Consider the following 18,246-nt stretch of genomic DNA (forward strand, 5'->3'; position numbering starts at 1 on the left):
ACAATCAGTCTATTTCTCAAGCCCAAATTCTATATGTAAGGAATAGATCTTTGTGATTTGAGAAATTTCTCCTCTCTCTTCTGTTTTCCATCTCACAGACTTGCATAAGAAGGCCTTTATGTTTCCCCGAGAGTCGGATAATTCCTACGTGTCCCTGAAAGCGCAGTTAAAGAAGCCACTCAAGGCCTTCACTGTGTGTCTCCGTATCTACTCAGAACTGGCCTCAACCCGCGGGTACAGCGTTTTCTCTTATGCCACCAAAAAACAACCTAACGAGATCCTCATATTTTGGTCTAAGGGCAGAGGATATATTCTTGGAGTGCGTGGGACTGAGGTATTATTCAAGAGTCCTGAAAACACCGTAGCTCCGACACACATCTGTGCCAGCTGGGAGTCCGCCTCTGGGATTGCAGAGTTCTGGGTGGATGGGAAGCCCAAGGTGAGGAAGAGCCTGGAGAAGGGAGCCTCCGTGGAGGCAGAGGCAAGCATCATCCTGGGGCAGGAGCAGGACACATTCGCTGGGGAGTATGAGAAGAACCAGTGTTTGGTGGGGGACATTGGAGATGTGAACATGTGGGACTATGTGTTGTCACCAGAGGAGATTAGCACCGTCTATGCTGGTGGGACCTTCAGTCCTAATGTCCTTAACTGGCGGGCGCTGAGTTATGAAATGAGTGGCGAGGTGTATGTCAAGCCCCAGCTGTGGCCCTGAGGCCACGCCGCTGTGGTCCTGGAGGTGTTTCCTGACAGTTGCACTCTGTGGTTCTAGACTGGCCCCAGCCCCTGTACACACACTGCAGGCCAGCTCTGTGAACACAGGCTCTCACTTCCCTGCTCTACCCTCCTCAGTGCCAGAGAGGGCATTCAAGTGTCTGGCTTGGGAGGCTGTGAACTACATTGGGAAGTTTTTGTTTTTGGTTTTTGGTTTTTACAGCAGGATCAGAATTGCAGGTGTGTTTGGTTCTGTTATCGTTATTTTTTTTTTTAAGTTGAAAAGATCTTAGAGACAATCCCTTCCCTTCATGTAGATGAGAAAATTGGGACCCAGAAAGGAGAACTGATTTTTTGTTTTAAAGTCACAAGGAGAATCTTTCTCTGAGTTGAGAAAGGTGTGCTGTCTTCTACCTAATTTCCTACCCAAGACCTCCTAGAAAGTAGGAGGGACTTGCCCTTCCATCTCAGAGTTATGACATTGGGCCAGGTCTTTGGAAATGGGAACTCCTAAAAAAGACAAAAGACAAAAAGGAAAAAAAAAAAGAAGAAGTGGGAAACCTGGCAATACTGTACATTCTTCCCATTTCTCAAAGTACCCCAGAAAGGCAATCAGAATGGCCCTAGTAGAGAAGCCCTATCTATTTCCCTAGGCAAAGTGGAGCATCTAGATATAGCTACTGTAATTATTAGTGCCAAGGTCTTACAGAGCCATGTTTTTTGTTTGCTCACAGTGATTTCTTAATTTTGTGGTTCTTTCGGGAAACTCTTCTCAAACTCCACCTTTTCCCCAACATACCCAGGCCACAGAGTGGCTGTGACCCAGGCTGTCCTAATAGAGTAGCCCCAATCCTGTTTGGAGATTGGGGGGGATGATTGTATGTTCCTGGAAGGACCAATTTTAGTCTTCCCAGGACTGTTTTATGAACTTTGGGAGTGAGACATCTTCCTGCTGGAATTCCAAGCTATGAGGGTATTAGCCTGAGATCTCCAAAAGCCATCTCATTTAAACATGGAGAAGGAATATGAGGCAAGAAGCCAAGCTGGGACCAGCAGAGCCAAAGGACTGACAGCACAGACAGGCAGCTTTGACTGCCCCATTTGAATTTCTGAGTCACCCTTGCCCAGAACCAGATCTGTATCTGGACGTCCCAACTTACTGAACTAATAAAGCCCTCATTTACATTAGTGAGTTTCAGCTGTTCTTTAATGGTTGCATTTGAAGCGGTGACCAACTTTTCTAACGATCCTCTGAAACCAAGTCCCTGTGAGTTCAGACTGGCTGTTACCTGTCCTGCAATAACATACCTATGGCACTCTAACCTCTCCTAGAATCTCCTATAGGGATTCTCTCTGATGAGCATGGCTTCTCTTTTGTGATAGCTGATCATTGATGTGAGGTCAAATGTGGGGGTTTAAAAAGCTCACTCTAGGGAGTAAGAGGTACACATTATTATGTTCAAAATAAGCTGCAAGGATATATTGTACAACATGGGGAGTATAGCCAATATTTTGTAACTGTAAATGGAGTATAATCTTAGGAATTGTGTCTCACTACATTGTACACCTGTAAATTTTATTATATTGTACAGCAACTATACTTGAATTAAAAAAAAAATCTCTCATTCAATCACTATTCTAGTTTGAGGAACAAAGACTAAAGATCATTGAGATCCAAGAATTTGCTAGTTCCCGTCGTGGCGCAGTGGTTAACGAATCCAACTAGGAACCATGAGGTTTTGGGTTCGATCCCTGGCCTTGTTCAGTGGGTTAAGGATCCGGCGTTGCTATGAGCTGTGGTATAGGTCGCAGACGCGGCTCAGATCCCGAGTTGCTGTGACTCTGGTGTAGGCCGGCGGCTGCGGCTGATTGGACCCCTAGCCTGGGAATCTCCATATGCCGTGGGAAGCGGCCCTAGAAATAAGGCAAAAAAAAAAAAAAAAGAATTTGCCGTCAGGTTCAATGACTGGAATGTACTTTTCCAGGCTGTATGGGTCCCTGTAGAAAAGGACCCCTCAAAGATGATGGCTGCTGGTTTCTTCCAGAGGTGTCCTTCATCTTGGTCTTTCAGTGCCAGGTGAGCTACTGAAGGTATTCCAGAGGTTTCATCCAGGTATGAAGTATGGGGCTCCCTGTAACTGTATATCAAATAGTTACTTTAGGGAAGGCATGTGGTAGACTAGTTAAGTGTAGCAGTTCTGGAATCAGACTGCCTAGGTTTAAACCCTGGCTTTACAGCTTCCTGGCTATGTGGCTTTAGGTAACGACCTCTTTATGTCTCAGTTTCCTCATCCATAAAGTGGTGAGAAGTAATAGTAATTAGCTCAAAGATTTGTTAAAAGAATCAAGTAAGATTATGCATGTGGGGAGCTCCCACTGTGGTTCAGAGTTAACAAACCTGACTAGTAACCATGAGGTTTTGGGTTCAATCCTTGGCCTTGCTCAGTGGGTTAAAGATCCAGTGTCGCCATGAGCTGTGGTGACAGACGCAGCTTGGATCTGGCATTGCTGTGGCATAGGCTGGCAGCTACAGCTCCGATTCAACCCCTAGCCTGGGAACTTCCATATGCCACGGGTGCAACCCTAAAAAGATAAAAAAAATTTATGCATATGGAGCATTTAATGTAGTGCCTGGCACATAGTAAGCTCTCAAAACTGTTATCTGCTGTCATTATTATTAGACTGTTGTATATGATATCCCTGAACATAGGTTCATTATATACCATGGGAAATCCAACTTGGCGAATTTGGTCTGGGTTTACAGCAAATGAAGGGTCTGATTTGCTAAAGGTTAAGGTCAGGAAATTAAGAGGGTGAATTTATGACTATAGCATTATGAATATTGATTCCCATAATTGACTTTTGATAGCCATTTGTAAGCATAGAAGTTAAAGATCCATTCTTTTTTATGCTTTTCCCTATTTTTTAAAGTTTTATTGAAGTATACTTGATTTAAAATGTTGTGCCAATTTCTGTTATACAGCAAATTGACCCATTCATATATATATATGTGTATATATATATATATATTTATATTCCCTTTCTTATATTATCTTCCATCGTGGTCTATCCCAAGAGACTGGATATGGTTCCCTGTGCTATTCAGTAGGACCTCATTGCTTATCCATTCTAAATGTAATAGTTTTTATCTACTAACTCCAAACTCCCAGTCCATCCCACTGCCTCTCCCTCCCCCTCGGCAACCACACGTCTCTTCTCCATATCTGTGAGTCTGTTTTGTAGATGGGTTCATTTGTGCCATGTTTTGGATTGCACATATAAATGATACCATATGGTATTTGTCTTTCTTAAGGATCCACTCTTGAGTAAATATGCGAGTGCAGCTCTTCTCTGTTGTCTAATTAGGGCAGATCCCCACACCCTGACATTCAGTTAATCAGAAGAAAGAGTTAACATTTTTTTTTCCAGTTAAAGAATCTAGTCAGGAGATATGTCTTAATAATAGAAGACTCCCCAGGGATGTGGGCTGAGCTAATATTTTTCTCAGAATTCAATTACTGGTACCTTGCTATACAGAGTTTAGTGGACAGCCTCTGGCCCTAATAATTTTAGCCAGGAAAATTTTTAAAGCTGGTATTTGCATTCTGTGAGCATTTAACAATCTCAATAAAGCATTCCTAAAATGTTTAAATTTAAATAGTTTAGCTAACTGGTAGATACTTCAATGTAATCTTATTAGAGAAGAGAATATATACCCAAGGTGACTGGTGTATGGTTGTACTATATGGAGTTGTTTGACAAAATCCAGTTAAATGTTAGATGACATATGCCAAAGATGATGATTTTGGTTTGGGTGAGTTGATTCTAAGCACTTCTTTTTCACAATAAATGGAGAATAAGATTAATTTTCCCATTTGGCCATTTCTAGCTGATGTTAATAAAGCCATGTCATTAGCGCTGGTTTTCCTTTATAGCAGGGACTATGCATCCGGTTGGTCCAGAAGTAAGATCAGGTATTAAGGCTCAAGTTAAAGAGATAGAGGACCAAATGATATATAAAACTACAACAAAAACTACTGTAGAAGGCTTCTTTGAGAAAAATGAGGTAAACTACATTGAGGGCACTTGCATAGTAGACAATAAATATTTCTTCCCTTCGAAGGGTGAAGGGGAATAGATTTATAGACTTCCATTAATGAAATAAAGTTAAGTGTGACAAGAACAGCAGCCCAGTGCCCAAGGACACACTGTAGTATATTACAGGCCAAACATGGGGGGGTTGACCAGTCACATAACGTCAGAGATTGTAAATGTAGAACCATAGGGAGATGCTAGAGGCTGCTACCTGATTGGACACTTTCCTTTGGCGTCTGAAAATAGCCATGTTGGTACAAGTGGAGGAGCCAGGCCTTCAGGTCCAGGCCTGCAGTCACCCAAGTGTGAGCACCCAAGTGTGATGCAACATGGTGATGTGCACATCAGACACCTAGAATCTCCCGGTGTCAGGGAGAAATATTGGATCATTGGTCACAGTGACTAGCCTTGCATGATGCCCGGCCAGATGCGTGGATAAGGACCCATCCCTGTGATCCATCCAGGGCCTGGAGGAGAGACTACAGGCCACCTCAGAAATGGGACTGGACCTGATGGAAATGGATTTGGAGTCCCAGATGACAACGTAGGTAGGGTAAGTCTGTGACTTTTTGCCCTATGCTTTTTACTGTCTCTAAGATTGATCTCCAGGGAAGCAAGGATTGACCAAAAAAAAAAAAAAAAAAAAAGCACAAATGACTCCAGATCATTAAAACAAAACAAAACACAAAAAAACCCATCAACAACAAAAATACTCAAACCAGGTTTCCAAAGTATAGATTTCTGATCCTTAGAATCTCAGGGAAAGAACAGAAGTGTTGTGTTGATTTCTAAATAACTTTATCTTAAGATAACGAATCTCGGAGTTCCCACTGTGGCTCAGCAGTTTGAGAACCCAACTAGTATCCACGAGAATGCAGGTTTGATCTCTGGCCTTGCTCATATGGGTTAAGGATCCTATGTCACCCCAAACTGTGCTGTAGGTCACAGATGCAGCTCGGATCCCACGTTGCTGTGGCTGTGGTGCAGGCCGGCAGCTGCAGCTCCAATTCGACCCCTAGCCTGGGAACTTCCGTACGCAGTGGGTGCAGCCCTAAAAAGAAAAGGAAAAAAGATTACCAACCTTTAGTCTCAGGTAGGTTGGCATAACTTGTATGGATTCCTTCCTTGCTGTTTTTCACCTCCATCTTATCCAGGCATCTTTTCATTTCTCCTGTAGCAGAAAGTGGGTTAAGTGGGCTTGCTAGCCTTCTTCAGAAAATGCAGATTCCTAGCTCGATTTTCCTAGATTGCCTGGTCCAGTGATTCTTAAACTGTGGCCTGATGATTATAAGCATCATCATCACCTGAGGTGTTTATTGTAGAGTCATTGACCCCAGGCCCACTAGAGTAGACTCTCTAGAGGGAGAGAGTCTGGACTCTGCAGCTCACAAGCTCTTTTCCCCACTATGTTTTTCGACTCATCTCTTCAGTGTCTTCTTGGCAGCTTAGATGACTTATCTGGGAGACATGCCTGGCTTCCAATGAGCTTGAAGACAGGTAGTAAGTAATCTTTAAAGAAGGATCTAGCATATCATGATGCAGCTAATCCCTTTGGCTCATTCAGTGTCATCCCTCTCCCCTATGTCATTTATTTATTTATTTATTTATTTATTTATTTATTTATTTATTTATTTATTTATTTTAGGGCTGTACCTGTGGCATATGGAGGTTCCCAGGCTAAGGAGCTGCAGCTTCCAGCCTACGCCACAGCCACAGCAGCCTGGGATCCAAGCTGCGTCTGCAAACTACACCACAGCTCTCGGCAATGCCGGATCCTTAACCCACTGAGTGAAGTCAGGGATCGAACCCACATCCTCATGGATCCTAGTCGCGTTTGTTAACTGCTGAACCATGAAGGGAACTCCTCCCCCATGTCATTAACACCCACAGATAAGCAATCTCATAAATATCCATCACCACTCCCAGGATGGTAATTGCTTAATCACACAGGACAGATCACAGACCGTCTTAAAAACACCTTACACATACTGAGCTCTTATCATATTCCATGCACTGTTCTAAGTCCTTTAGGTATATTTATTTGTTTAATGACCACCTTTTGTTTTCGTTTGATAGGACAGCCCTATGTGAGGTAAGTACTGTCTTATAGTTCTCATTCTACAGTTGAGGAAACTGAGATCCAGAGAGGTTAATAACTTGCCCAGAGTTGCCGATTTACCTAGGCGGTCTGACCGCAGGGTCTCATGCCTCTGACCACTGTTTTCTACTGCCACATGCACTCAAAGTTCATGTGCTGTACTTACACCCCTGGTGGAGGAGGATGAGTGTGGGGATGCTTGCGGGGATGTTTTCTCATGGGGAAGCCTTTCCAGGATGCCATATATCCAGCGTGTTAACTATCATTTGAGGGGCACTGGCCATCTCCCAACTTTTCATTTCGTTATTGTATGTTTGGGAGAAAGGCTGGCACATAAAACTCCTATTCTGTTTTGGCATGAACATAACATTAGGCTGACTGTGCCCTTGCCACACCGCCTTCTTTTATTTTTACTTATTTATTTATTTATTTATTTATCTTTTTAGGCACATGGAGGTTCCCAGGCTAGGGGTCCAATGGGAGCTATAGTCCCGGCCTACGCCACAGCCACAGCAACGTGGGATCCGAGCCTCGCCTGTGACCTACACCACAGCTCACGGCAACACCAAATCCTTAACCCACTGAGCGAGGCCTCATGGATGCTGGCTGGGGTTGTTAACCCTTGAGCCACAATGCGAACTCTGATACACTGTTGTCTTTGATTTGGAAGCTGTCAGCTTTTCCACTGTTAGGTACACGCTTAGACATAATTTCATATTCTAGGAAGCATTCATTAAGGGCTCGGGATCATATGAGAAACGCTCTAGGCCAGTGATTGTCAGATTTAGATGCTAATAGGGAGTTCCTACTGTGGCTCAGTGGTAGTGAACCTGACTAGTATCCATGAGGACGCAGATTTGATCCCTGGCCTCGCTCAGTGGGTTAAGGACCCATCATTGCCATGAGCTGTGGTTCAGGTCCCAGGCTGCTGTGGCTGTGGCATAGGCCGGCACCTGCAGCTCCAATTCAACCCCTAGCCTGGGAACTTCCATATGCTACAGGTGTGACCCTAAAAAGCAAAAAAAGAAAAAAAAAATAGAAGCTAATATTATAACCACCTGGGAAGCTTTTAAAAATCCAGTTGCCCAGGTCATAAACTGTGACCTAATTCCCTAGATCATTACGGCAGATTCTCTGGTGGCAAGACCCAGGCCTGTATTTCTAAAGCTCCTTAGTCGGTTACAATGGACAGCCACGTGTCTCACAGTGGAGGCCAGGGAACCACTATTCTAGGCTGAGTGATAGCTTTGAAAAGACTACTGTTGTCTCTGACTGGAGGTGTGTTTTTTTCTGACCACAGTGTCCCTTGCTTCCTCCTCAGCTCATGTCACAGCGGTTTCTGTTTGAATGGTGGGAGCATACCAGACTTGCTCCCTGTGCCCTGGAGTCTAGCAATGTAGCTACCCCAGGATTAAATAAAGTGATAGCTCTATATTGACCATGCTCTTATTCATTGGAGAAAGCTGCACCGTGATAACAAACATTCTGTTTGTCTTGCAATGTTTTTCTTTCTCCCCAGTGGATACTCAGGGACTCTACCGTGGAAGTATTTATCTGATCGAAACAGATCAACACCACATCAAGGAGAAACCAGGTGTCAAGATGTCTAGGAAAGCTGAGGTCCTTACATGTCTTCCCAGGAGCATCAGGAGCTGTAAAAGAAAGGAGAGGCCTCCCAAGCAAACATTTCTGGGGCACATGGCCAGCTGATCTGTGACACCTCTCTTCTGGTAAAGTTCACCCAGTGTCACAGGGTGTGAGCAGTTACAGAGCTGCTTTGGCAGATTCCAAGAACCAGAAGTGGCTTTTGAAATGCTTCCTGGAAAGGTCTCTCAAGTTCCTCTCTCCCTTTTTCTCTCTCTTCTCTTTTCAGTGCGTTAGCTCTTACCATCCCTATCTCTAGGTCTCTCTGTGTCTCTCTCTTTTTTAGTTTTAAGCTTTGTTCAGAATACCCCTTATGGAGATAGCGCTGATAATGTGATGGGCTCCTTGAAATCAATAATGTTTCCAAAGTGTTTGCCCATCATACTCATAGCTACCTCCTTTGACTGACCTTGGAAGCCCAAGGCTTACATGAAAGTAGCTTGGGTCCTGGGAAAATTCTTTCCTTCTTTGTCCCAATCTTTTACCTCCTATACATATTTTTTCTGCTCAAATGATGCATATATCTTTAACTGGGCAAATGAATTAGAGTAAGAAGAGAAAAGCTTTTGAAGCAATTACTTTAAGCCAGTCTTACATTTAAAAAATAAGATGCAAAGAGTTTGGGAAAGGGTAATTAAAAAGAAAATTTAACCATACATCACTAAAAAACAAAACTTTCCAGAAATGAACTATCATTGGTAATTGTTCTTTTGTGTGTTTAGAATATGATACCCACATGTTAGTTTGTTCTTCCTGTCAACTAAAAAATAATGTCTGTTATCAATTTCTCATTAAATATCAATGGAAAAACTCATGATACATAAGCTCAAGATTCTTTTTACATGAAATTATAGTGTTTTGGGGATTAAAGCCAAATAGCCACAGAGTGGGTGTCCAAGTCATGAAATGAAACAGTGGCTTTTGGAGCTTCAAGGACTACATATCTTTATTATATTTTCTCTTTCTTTGCTTCTCGATTACACACAAACACGCGCGCACGCACACACACACACACACACACACACTTTATTTTAGAAGCTATATAACCTCATTATGGAAATGTTGTTAACGAGAGAAAAATAGCCTTCATAATTTCATTACTGTGATGAGAACACTTACTTTTGGGGGTATCCCTAATAGATTTTTTTCTAAACTAGTTACTTCTTTTAAAAATTAGTGTATAAACAAATGTACATTATTTTTTCCCATATTATACTATGATAAGCATTTTTAGATGTTGTGGCATTAACTTCATAACCCACACATTAAATGCCTATCCATTCTATTTAGTGGGTGTAGATGTATACAATTTACTTAAATATGCCCCAGTTTTCTAACTTTTCACTATCCTAAGTGGGGTTATGCTTGCCTTTGTGAATAAAATGCCTCCCCCTTTCCTCTGAAATTTTTTACATCATGTATCCAGAATGGATCCCCAGGACGTGACTCTTAATTCACTAAGCACGGCCATACAGAGCTGTGGGAACACTAGTAGGCACCATGGAGCCTCCAATAAATGACCCATATTGATCTCTTGTTTGTGATTTGTCTTGGTTTATTTGCTCTTAGAGCTTTGATTCATGACTCCAAGAAGCAATTTTGGAAAATCATTTACCCATCAGGTGAGACAATCTGACTATGGCACATAAAAGGTCAAAGTGGAGTAGACCTGAGTCAGAGGGCTCTCAGACATCCGAGCCTGGGATAACTCAGCTACTGCTGCTCTTTCCAGGAGGATAACCCAGATTCTGGGAACGGTGACCACAGGGAGGGAACATGGAGAAGCTGTCACTGTGTCTCCTGGTCATCATTAGCCTCTCTAATGCTTTTGCCCAGACAGGTAGGCACTGCTCCAGATGGGAGCTGGGCTTTGGTATCAAGGTTGCCTGTGCAAAGCCAGGTTAATGGCCGGCATGGGGGAGGGGCTGTGGTCTGGGCAAGAGGGCAGTCTGTGGTTCCTCAGTGTAATCTGCGAGAGAATACATCTTGGTGGCCTAACAAGGTTAGAAAAGAGACAACAGGCCCAAAATGGCATCACTTGAGATAAGTGCCCCCATCAGCAAACCAAGGCTTAATACCTAATCTAATTGCTGCTTCAGCTTCTCCCAAGAACGTGACCTTTAACCAGTCGATCTGGAATTACTTGGTTAGGACGAGTGAGGTAGTCCACCAGATAAGTCTCTTTCTTTCCCCCATAGAAAGGTGATCTCACCTGAACTAATCTGCCATTTGCTAAAAATTTCTTCTTTCTACCCCTTTCTGCCTATAAAAGACTTTCATTTAGTACAGCTCCTCCAAACTCCTTTCTGTCTGGTAGATGGAAAGCAGCCTGATTCATGAATCATTGGACTAAAAGCCCATTAGATCTTTAGCTTTACTCAGGTGAATTTGACTTAATTTAACAGATTTGTCTGCAGCGATGAAATCCAGAAATGACTTCCAACGCTTTCTGAAACGAGAAAAACGGGACCGCCCGTTGTTCGGTTTGAGTTCTATCTTTTTCTCTGGGGTCCAGGGTAAGTTGCTTATGTTCTGAGCTCCGCTCTCTTTGCATCAAGCTCCTGATCTAACTGGCTTGCCAGTCAATTCCTTACTTGACTGGACATCTCAGCCTTGATATCTCCCCAGATTCCACGTTGGGAATGACCAATGGCTCAGTCTGGAGTTCTCCATTGTGAGGGACTCCAGTTTGCAGTCCCCATTCTTTGGCGTTTGCTGATTCAGTCTTTTCCCCAACCCTCTAAGTCCACATTGGGAACAGCTGGTGGCTTCTAGCCAGAGTTGTGCTGGGTCCAACTGAAAAAATGGACTGGGTTGGGGATCAGATTGGTCCAACTTAAGCTGGACTGGGCTTAATAAATGAAAGCTATTGCTAATAGGAAATCTTACAAGTTAACAAAAAGAAGCCATAAAATTGGTAAGCATAGCCCAGACACTTAAAAAGCTCTTGGGGTGTTCACCACCTAATGCTAAGACTCCCTTGTTAGGATAAGTTGGCCATGGAACCCAGGTTAGATAGACACTAGATTACCTGCCAACCTCAAGAAAATTTCCATGCAATGAGGTATACTGTAAAACACTACACAATCCACAGCCCAGTGGCACATTTCTCTTAGGTATTATTGACTAGGAGAAATCCAAAGGCTTACTTAAAAAAAAAAAAAGGAATTCTTGAATTCAACAGAGTTGAGCCCAGGAGTTCCTTGGTGGCATTGTGGTTAAGGATCCAGTGTTGCCACTGCTATGCCAAGTTGATCCCTGGCCCAGGAACTTCTGCTTGTCACAGATGTGACCAAAAAGAAAGAATTGGAGTTCCCATCGTGGCACAGCAGAAATGAATCCGACTAGGAACCATGAGCTTGCGGGTTTGATCCCTGACCTCAATCAGCGAGTTAAGGATCTGGTGTTGCCGTGAGCTGTGGTGTAGGTTGCAGACCTGACTCAGATCCCGCGTTGCTGTGGCTGTGATGTAGGCCAGCAGCTGCAGCTCCAATTGGACCCCTAGCCTGGGAACCTTCATATGCTGCAGGTGCAGCCCTAAAAAGCAAACAAACAAACAAACAAACAAACAAAAACCCCAAAAAACAAAGAGTTTAGACACCATCTTCCAGTATACCTGCTTATTTTATGTCTATGAATGATAGTCCTGGAAGCTGTACATACCTACAAAAATGGCAAAAGTCTTACTGAAAACAATCTAGAATTACAATGGCCATTATAGAGAGTGTTCCAATTCGATAAGATTATTTAAGAAGCGCACTTGAGGAGTTCCTATTGTGGCGCAGCGGAAACAAATCCTGCTAGTATCCATGAAGATTCAGGTTCGATCCCTAGCCTTGTTCAGTGGATCAGGGATCCAGCGTTGTCATGAGCTGTGAGCTGTGGTGTGGGTCACAGACGTGGTTCCTGTGGTTGCGGCACAGGCTGGCAGCTATAGCTCTGATTCAACCCTTAGCCTGGGAATTCCCATGTGCCTTGGGTGTGGCCCTTAAAAAAAGCAAAAAACAAACAAACAAAAAAAAACTGCGCTTGAAAGCAAGCACTCTCAAGTCAAACAAGTGGAAAAGAATATCTATTTTAATCAGCATGCAGAAGCCCCCCAAAGCCTCCAAATTCCAAAATAGCTTCCTTTAAAAATGTGCTGCAAAAGGCTAATGAAATAAACATAGAAAGTACCTAAAACAAAACTCTAAGACCAATGTGCTTTCCAGTGTTTTCTTATCCCTCCTTTATTGAGTGCTCAGTCTACTAATCCTCCCTCTGAATTGTTTTTACATGACTCTAAACCTAAGTTGCCTTACAGACCCCATGTCTACCTTCCATGGAGGGTCCTATATGGGTCCCTCCCAGAGGTGATGAGATGCTGAGGGGTTTTTCTTGTAAGCTGCTATATTATTCTCTTAAATATCCAAAGAGAAATTAAAATTAACTAAAAATTGGAGTTCCCATTGTGGCTCAGCAGGTTAAGAACCCAACTAGTATCCATGAGGATGGAGGTTCCATCCCTGGCCTTTCTCAGTGGGTTAAGGATCCCACATCATTGCTGTGGCTGTGGCACAGGCCAGCAGCTATCTCTGATTTGACCCCTAGCCTGGAAACTTCCATGTGCTGCAGGTTTGGTCCTAAAAGCAAAAAAAAAAAAAAAAAAGAATTTATAAAACTAATGGAAAACCTGGATTCAAGCCAACATATATTAATTGCATGAGACTGAATGAATTAAGGAGGATGATTATAATTTTTTAAGGATTTTTTGGTTGGAAACATTACTGGTTCCTTAATCATTATTTCACCAGATTTCAGGAAACCTTTTTTCTTAAGCTATTTACAGTTTAAAGCAATTTGGCAACGTATACCTGTGCAAACAAAGATGAAACATTTACTTTTTCTCTCTAACTGATCCCTCCTGAATTTGAAAACTCTTGAATATTCTTTTCATGGCATTATAGTTAGTCATTTACATAAATTCAATAAGAGTCTGTTCTGCTTGTAACAGGACACAATTGGAAATACTGGTTATATTGCAAGGCTTTGACAGAAATGTCATAGTTGAGGGAGATGTGCATAGACTTAGATGTGCCCAGACAGTTTTAAGGTATTGATATTAACATTCTGGAACCAATGAAGCCCCTCAGAAAAATCAGTCTGGTACTTTGCTTTACAAGGTTCCAACAGAGCAGTCTTCAAGAGAGCTTCTATGATCAATCACTATTCTTGCTGTGTTTCTGTAAATAATCAGGCCAAGCTGAATGCAAACAAATTAGTTTTACTGTGGTTATCTTTGATTTTAAAAAGGGGATATTATATAGAGAAAAATTATATATGCACCTTTCTAGATGTTAAATTTTAATCCTATTAATTGTCTTTGGAGTTTTGTTATCTATCTGTAAAGTTGGACTGGATCCTGAATTCTTCTATTTTTCTAAAGAATTTGGCTATGACTCTCTAATGAATGATTCCAATTTTCTGCCATTCTGATTTGGAATCACCAAGAACAAAGACTGCCTTGAATCTCTTTGGAAGGTCCTCCTCACTATACAAGTAGCGGCCAAAATTCAGGGACTTGAACCTTAGGTACACATCTCACAGTAGAAGAAGCCTCCATTTGACTTCTAGTCCTGCGCAGCAGCTGGAGACATTAAAATCAAATAGATGAGGAACAGAACTAGCTGACATTGATATATACTGCTTCCACCCAAGACACTGGATCACTTCACGCTTCAACTAAACACAAAGCCCTCTCTTCTGCTCTCTTTCCTTTATGCTGACATTTGCCTAGAAAGATAACGCCATTATCCATATCTCCCGGGCCACTGCTAAGGGGAGTCATTGTTTGGACTGCTATTTGTCATCAAAAACTCTGATGGGTCCATGACGCTAGGGTTCATTAACTGTGTCACCTTAGCAGGAGTGGTTTGTGTCCTGACAGGATTCATCTTTGTCTGTGATGATTGTCATTCTCCTTGGGTCTTATAAATGCCTAGATGGCTGGCATATAACCAGGCACTGCCTCTTAGGGTATCTAACTGTGCCCCTAACTGTCCACAAACAAACAAATAGAACTCACTGGTTAACTCCTCTGAATTTACATTGTTAGTTAGAAAGAACCTACCAGGAAACATTCATGATTCAGAATTTGCTTCCTTTGGCAGGTCCTGACTTCCATGGCTAGGAATGAATACAAAGGAGGCTATAATCAGGAACCACTCCCTAACTCTTGAAAATATTGCAGAATTCACTGCTAAAGCAGTAGCTGTCCAACAAAAATCCTTAGACTCTCTGGCCAAAGTTGTTCTTGCAATAGGATAACCCTTGATTGTCTCTTAGCTGAGGAAGGAGGTGTCTGTACGCTAGGCAATGCCATCTCATGCCCTTGGATTCATACATTTGGTGGAGTTGAGACTCAGCTACAAAAGATCACTGAGCAAGCCATTTTGCTTAAAAAGGTGACCATTTCAATGGAGTCTTTTTTTTAAACTTTTTTTTTTTTTGTCCTTTTAGGGCTGCATTTATGACATACAGAGGTTCCCACGCCCGGGGGTCTAATCAGAGCTACAGCTGCTGGCCTACACCACAGCTACAGCAATGCCAGATCCTTAACCCACTGAGCGAGGCCAGGGATCGAATCCGCAAGCTCATGGTTCCTAGTTGCCAGGATGGGAACTCCTCTTTAACTTGTTGGATTTCGATTGCTTTGAATCTTGGGGACCAGACCTCCAATGTGCTCTGCAAACATTTGGAATAATCCTGCTTGTGATAGTCATAGTCATCTTCCTGGCATGCTGTATTCTCTCACATGCTCTATTTATTTTATTTATTTTTCCTTTTTTAGGGCTGAACTCGAAGCATGTGGATGTTCCCAGGCTAGGGATCGAATCGGAGCTACAGCTGCCAGCCTACTGGCCTACACCACAGCCACAGCAACGCAGGATCTGAACCATGTCTGGGACTCATGCCACAGCTCATGGCACCACCGGACCCTTAACCCACTGAGTGAGGCCAGGGATTGAACCTGCATCCTCACGGATACAAGTCAAGTTCGTTAACTGCTGAGCCACGAAGGGAACTCCCTCTCACAAGCTTTAAATGCATGTTTCACAGCTGCTAATCACCAAGAAAATGATCTCCCTACATTAGGAAAGGAATGAAGAAAATGATCAAATAAAAAAATTTGAAACTCTGAATGCCACAGTGATTCACTGAGAAAACATCATGACCTGTGAATATTACACAGGATCGGTCAGAGATACAAGAACTACAGAGCAGTAGCTATCAAGTGGGGCCAATGCCTTAAATTTTGAACACATCTCTCAAGTTGATTAAAAGGGGGGGCACTGCTACTAAAAAAGAGAAAGAGAGAGGGCTAGCCCAAAATGGAGTCACTTGTGTTTGCCCCATGTCATCAAACCAAGATTTAATACTTAGCCTAATTGCAGTTTCAGCCTCTCCCAGGAATTACCTGGTATTAATTTCTATTAGTCTGGAATTACCTGGCTTCTCTAATGAGATAATCCACCCAATAAAATCCCTTTCTCTCCCCATAGGACGGTGACCTTGCCTGAAATAACCCACTCTTTGCTGGAAACTTCCTCTTTCCACCCTCCTCTATCTATAAAATCTTTTGCTTTGTCCAAGTCTTCGAAGTCCCTTTGTATCTGCCAAAGGAGATGCCTGATTCATGAATTGTTGAATAAAGACAATTAGATCTTTAAATTTCAGTCGAATTTTGGTTTTTTTTTAAACAAAGCTCTGCTGCTGACATTTCCCCTCTCTGTTTTTCATCCTACAGATATGGTCGGAAAGGCCTTTGTCTTCCCCAAAGAGTCGGAGAACTCCTTTGTGAGTCTGACTGCAAGGCTCACTAAACCACTCACGGCCTTTACTGTGTGCCTGCGTGTCTATACCGACCTGAACCGTGACTATAGCCTCTTCTCTTACGCCACAAAGACCCAGTATAACGAGATCCTCCTCTTCAGAGGAAAGACTGCTGTGTACAGTATATCCGTGGGTGGTGCCGATGTCGTTTTCAAGCCTCATCAGAGTTCCGAACCCATGCACTTCTGTATGACGTGGGAGTCCACCTCAGGGATTACAGAGCTCTGGGTGGACGGGAAGCCCATGGTGAGGAGAAGTCTGAAGAGGGGCTACTCTCTGGGGACACAGGCAAGCATCATCCTGGGGCAGGAGCAAGATGCATTTGCTGGGGGCTTTGAGAAGAACCAGTGTTTGGTGGGGGACATTGGAGATGTGAACATGTGGGACTATGTGTTGTCACCGGAGGAGATTAGCACCATCTATGCTGGTGGGACCTTCAGTCCTAATGTCCTTAACTGGCGGGCGCTGAGGTATGAAATGAGTGGCGAGGTGTATGTCAAGCCCCAGCTGTGGCCCTGAGGCCTTTTTGTGAATCCCAAAGGTGCCTCCTGGGGTTACACCTTATGTTCCCCTTGTCTCTGGCTCTGATGTTTTACAGTCCAATACACTGGGCTCTTGTTTTTGCCTTCTCCGTTCTCCGCTCTTTTTCCATCAGCACAAGGGGCTGTGCCAAGCAGAGGATCTTATACAGGGCTGCACATTAGAGCTAGCAGGCCACATCCCAGGCCAATTAAATCTGATGGGGGGTGGGGGGACACTCAAGCATCAATGGGTTTTTGATACTGTCGTTGTTGTTTTGCTTGTTTGTTTTGGCTGCACCTGCAGCATGTGGAAGTTCTCAGGCCAAGGATCCAACCCACCCCACAGCAGTGACAAGGCCGGATCCCCTGCCTGCTGCAACACAAGAGAACTCCTCATCCATGTGTTTTTTAAACCTCTCCAAGTGATTCCAATTCCTTCAGCTGAGGTTGCGAGCCGATGCATTTCAATGCATGTTTAAAAGCAAGTGAGGGAGTTCCATTGGGGCTCAGAGGAAACAAATCTGTCTAGGAACCATGAGGGTGCGGGCTTGATCCCTGGCCTTGCTCAGTGGGTTGAGGATCTGGCATTGCCGTGAGCTGTGGTGTAGGTCACAGAGGCAGCTCAGATCTGGCATTGCTGTGGCTGTGGTGTAGGCCAGCAGCTGTAGCTCCGATTTGACCCCTAGCCTGGGAATGTCCATATGCGGCAAGTGCAGCCCTCAAAGACAAAAGAGCCAGTTCTTTTTCTCCTAGACAACTGCCTAGTCCTGCCAACATTTTTATTTCCATTTATAGGCACATCCACCCCATTTATTGTGTTTTATTGAATTACCTAAAGAATGAAGAAATAGAATTTTTCCAGCATTCTCCCCCACCATCAAGATGTGGTCATTACATATTAGAATTATCTTTAATTCTTTCATTTTGAATATCCAAAAATCTAAAAGAAATGTGTTTGCTGTTGTTTCTGTTTAATTTTTTCTATTTTTTCTTTGGGGTCACCAATTTTCATTATGTGAATTTTCCATTATTTTTTCTTCTCATTTGTCATCACCCAGATCTCTTTTATCTGTGTCCTTTATCCTTATATTTTGAGTTTCTATTTTTTCAAACCTATCCTTCCTATTAGTGTTCCAGAGGAAGATTTTTTTTTTTTTGGTGACATGAGACAGATTAACAGAATGGGACACAGAGAGGCTTTGGTCACAGTGGCATATAAGCCCAGTTGCCTGACTTGTCCTTGCATCTCATTTTTCTTATGGGGCCTCCATTCATACATAATTAAAATTTTCTCCTGTTAATCTG

The 18,246-nt window shown here is 43.0% G+C and overlaps 2 protein-coding genes across 4 annotated transcripts in view; both read left to right on the forward strand.

Annotated features, from left to right (window-relative positions):
* The window catches only part of LOC125129476 (C-reactive protein-like), a 62,960-nt gene extending 60,312 nt beyond the window's left edge, over positions 1-2,648 (forward strand). For both annotated transcript variants that reach the window (XM_047784203.1, XM_047784204.1), the window contains exon 3: positions 99-2,648. In XM_047784203.1, the coding sequence (XP_047640159.1) occupies positions 119-712 (594 nt within the window). In that variant the 5' untranslated portion in view covers positions 99-118 and the 3' untranslated portion in view covers positions 713-2,648. The remainder of the gene's footprint in view (positions 1-98) is intronic.
* Positions 2,649-10,235: 7,587 nt separating this feature from the next.
* Positions 10,236-17,891, forward strand: LOC125128845 (C-reactive protein). 2 transcript variants are annotated; one of them, XM_047782990.1, is made up of 3 exons: positions 10,325-10,388; positions 16,335-16,457; positions 16,848-17,222. In XM_047782990.1, the coding sequence occupies exons 1-3, from the start codon at positions 10,325-10,327 to the stop codon at positions 16,937-16,939; spliced, it is 279 nt and encodes a 92-aa protein (XP_047638946.1). In that variant the 3' UTR covers positions 16,940-17,222. The 2 variants fall into 2 exon arrangements, with proteins under 2 accessions (XP_047638945.1, XP_047638946.1); XM_047782989.1 differs by having other exon boundaries at positions 10,236-10,388; positions 16,335-17,891.
* Positions 17,892-18,246: the final 355 nt, after the last annotated feature.

This window comes from Phacochoerus africanus, chromosome 6 (genome assembly GCF_016906955.1).
Source record: "Phacochoerus africanus isolate WHEZ1 chromosome 6, ROS_Pafr_v1, whole genome shotgun sequence".
Lineage (NCBI taxonomy): Eukaryota > Metazoa > Chordata > Mammalia > Artiodactyla > Suidae > Phacochoerus > Phacochoerus africanus.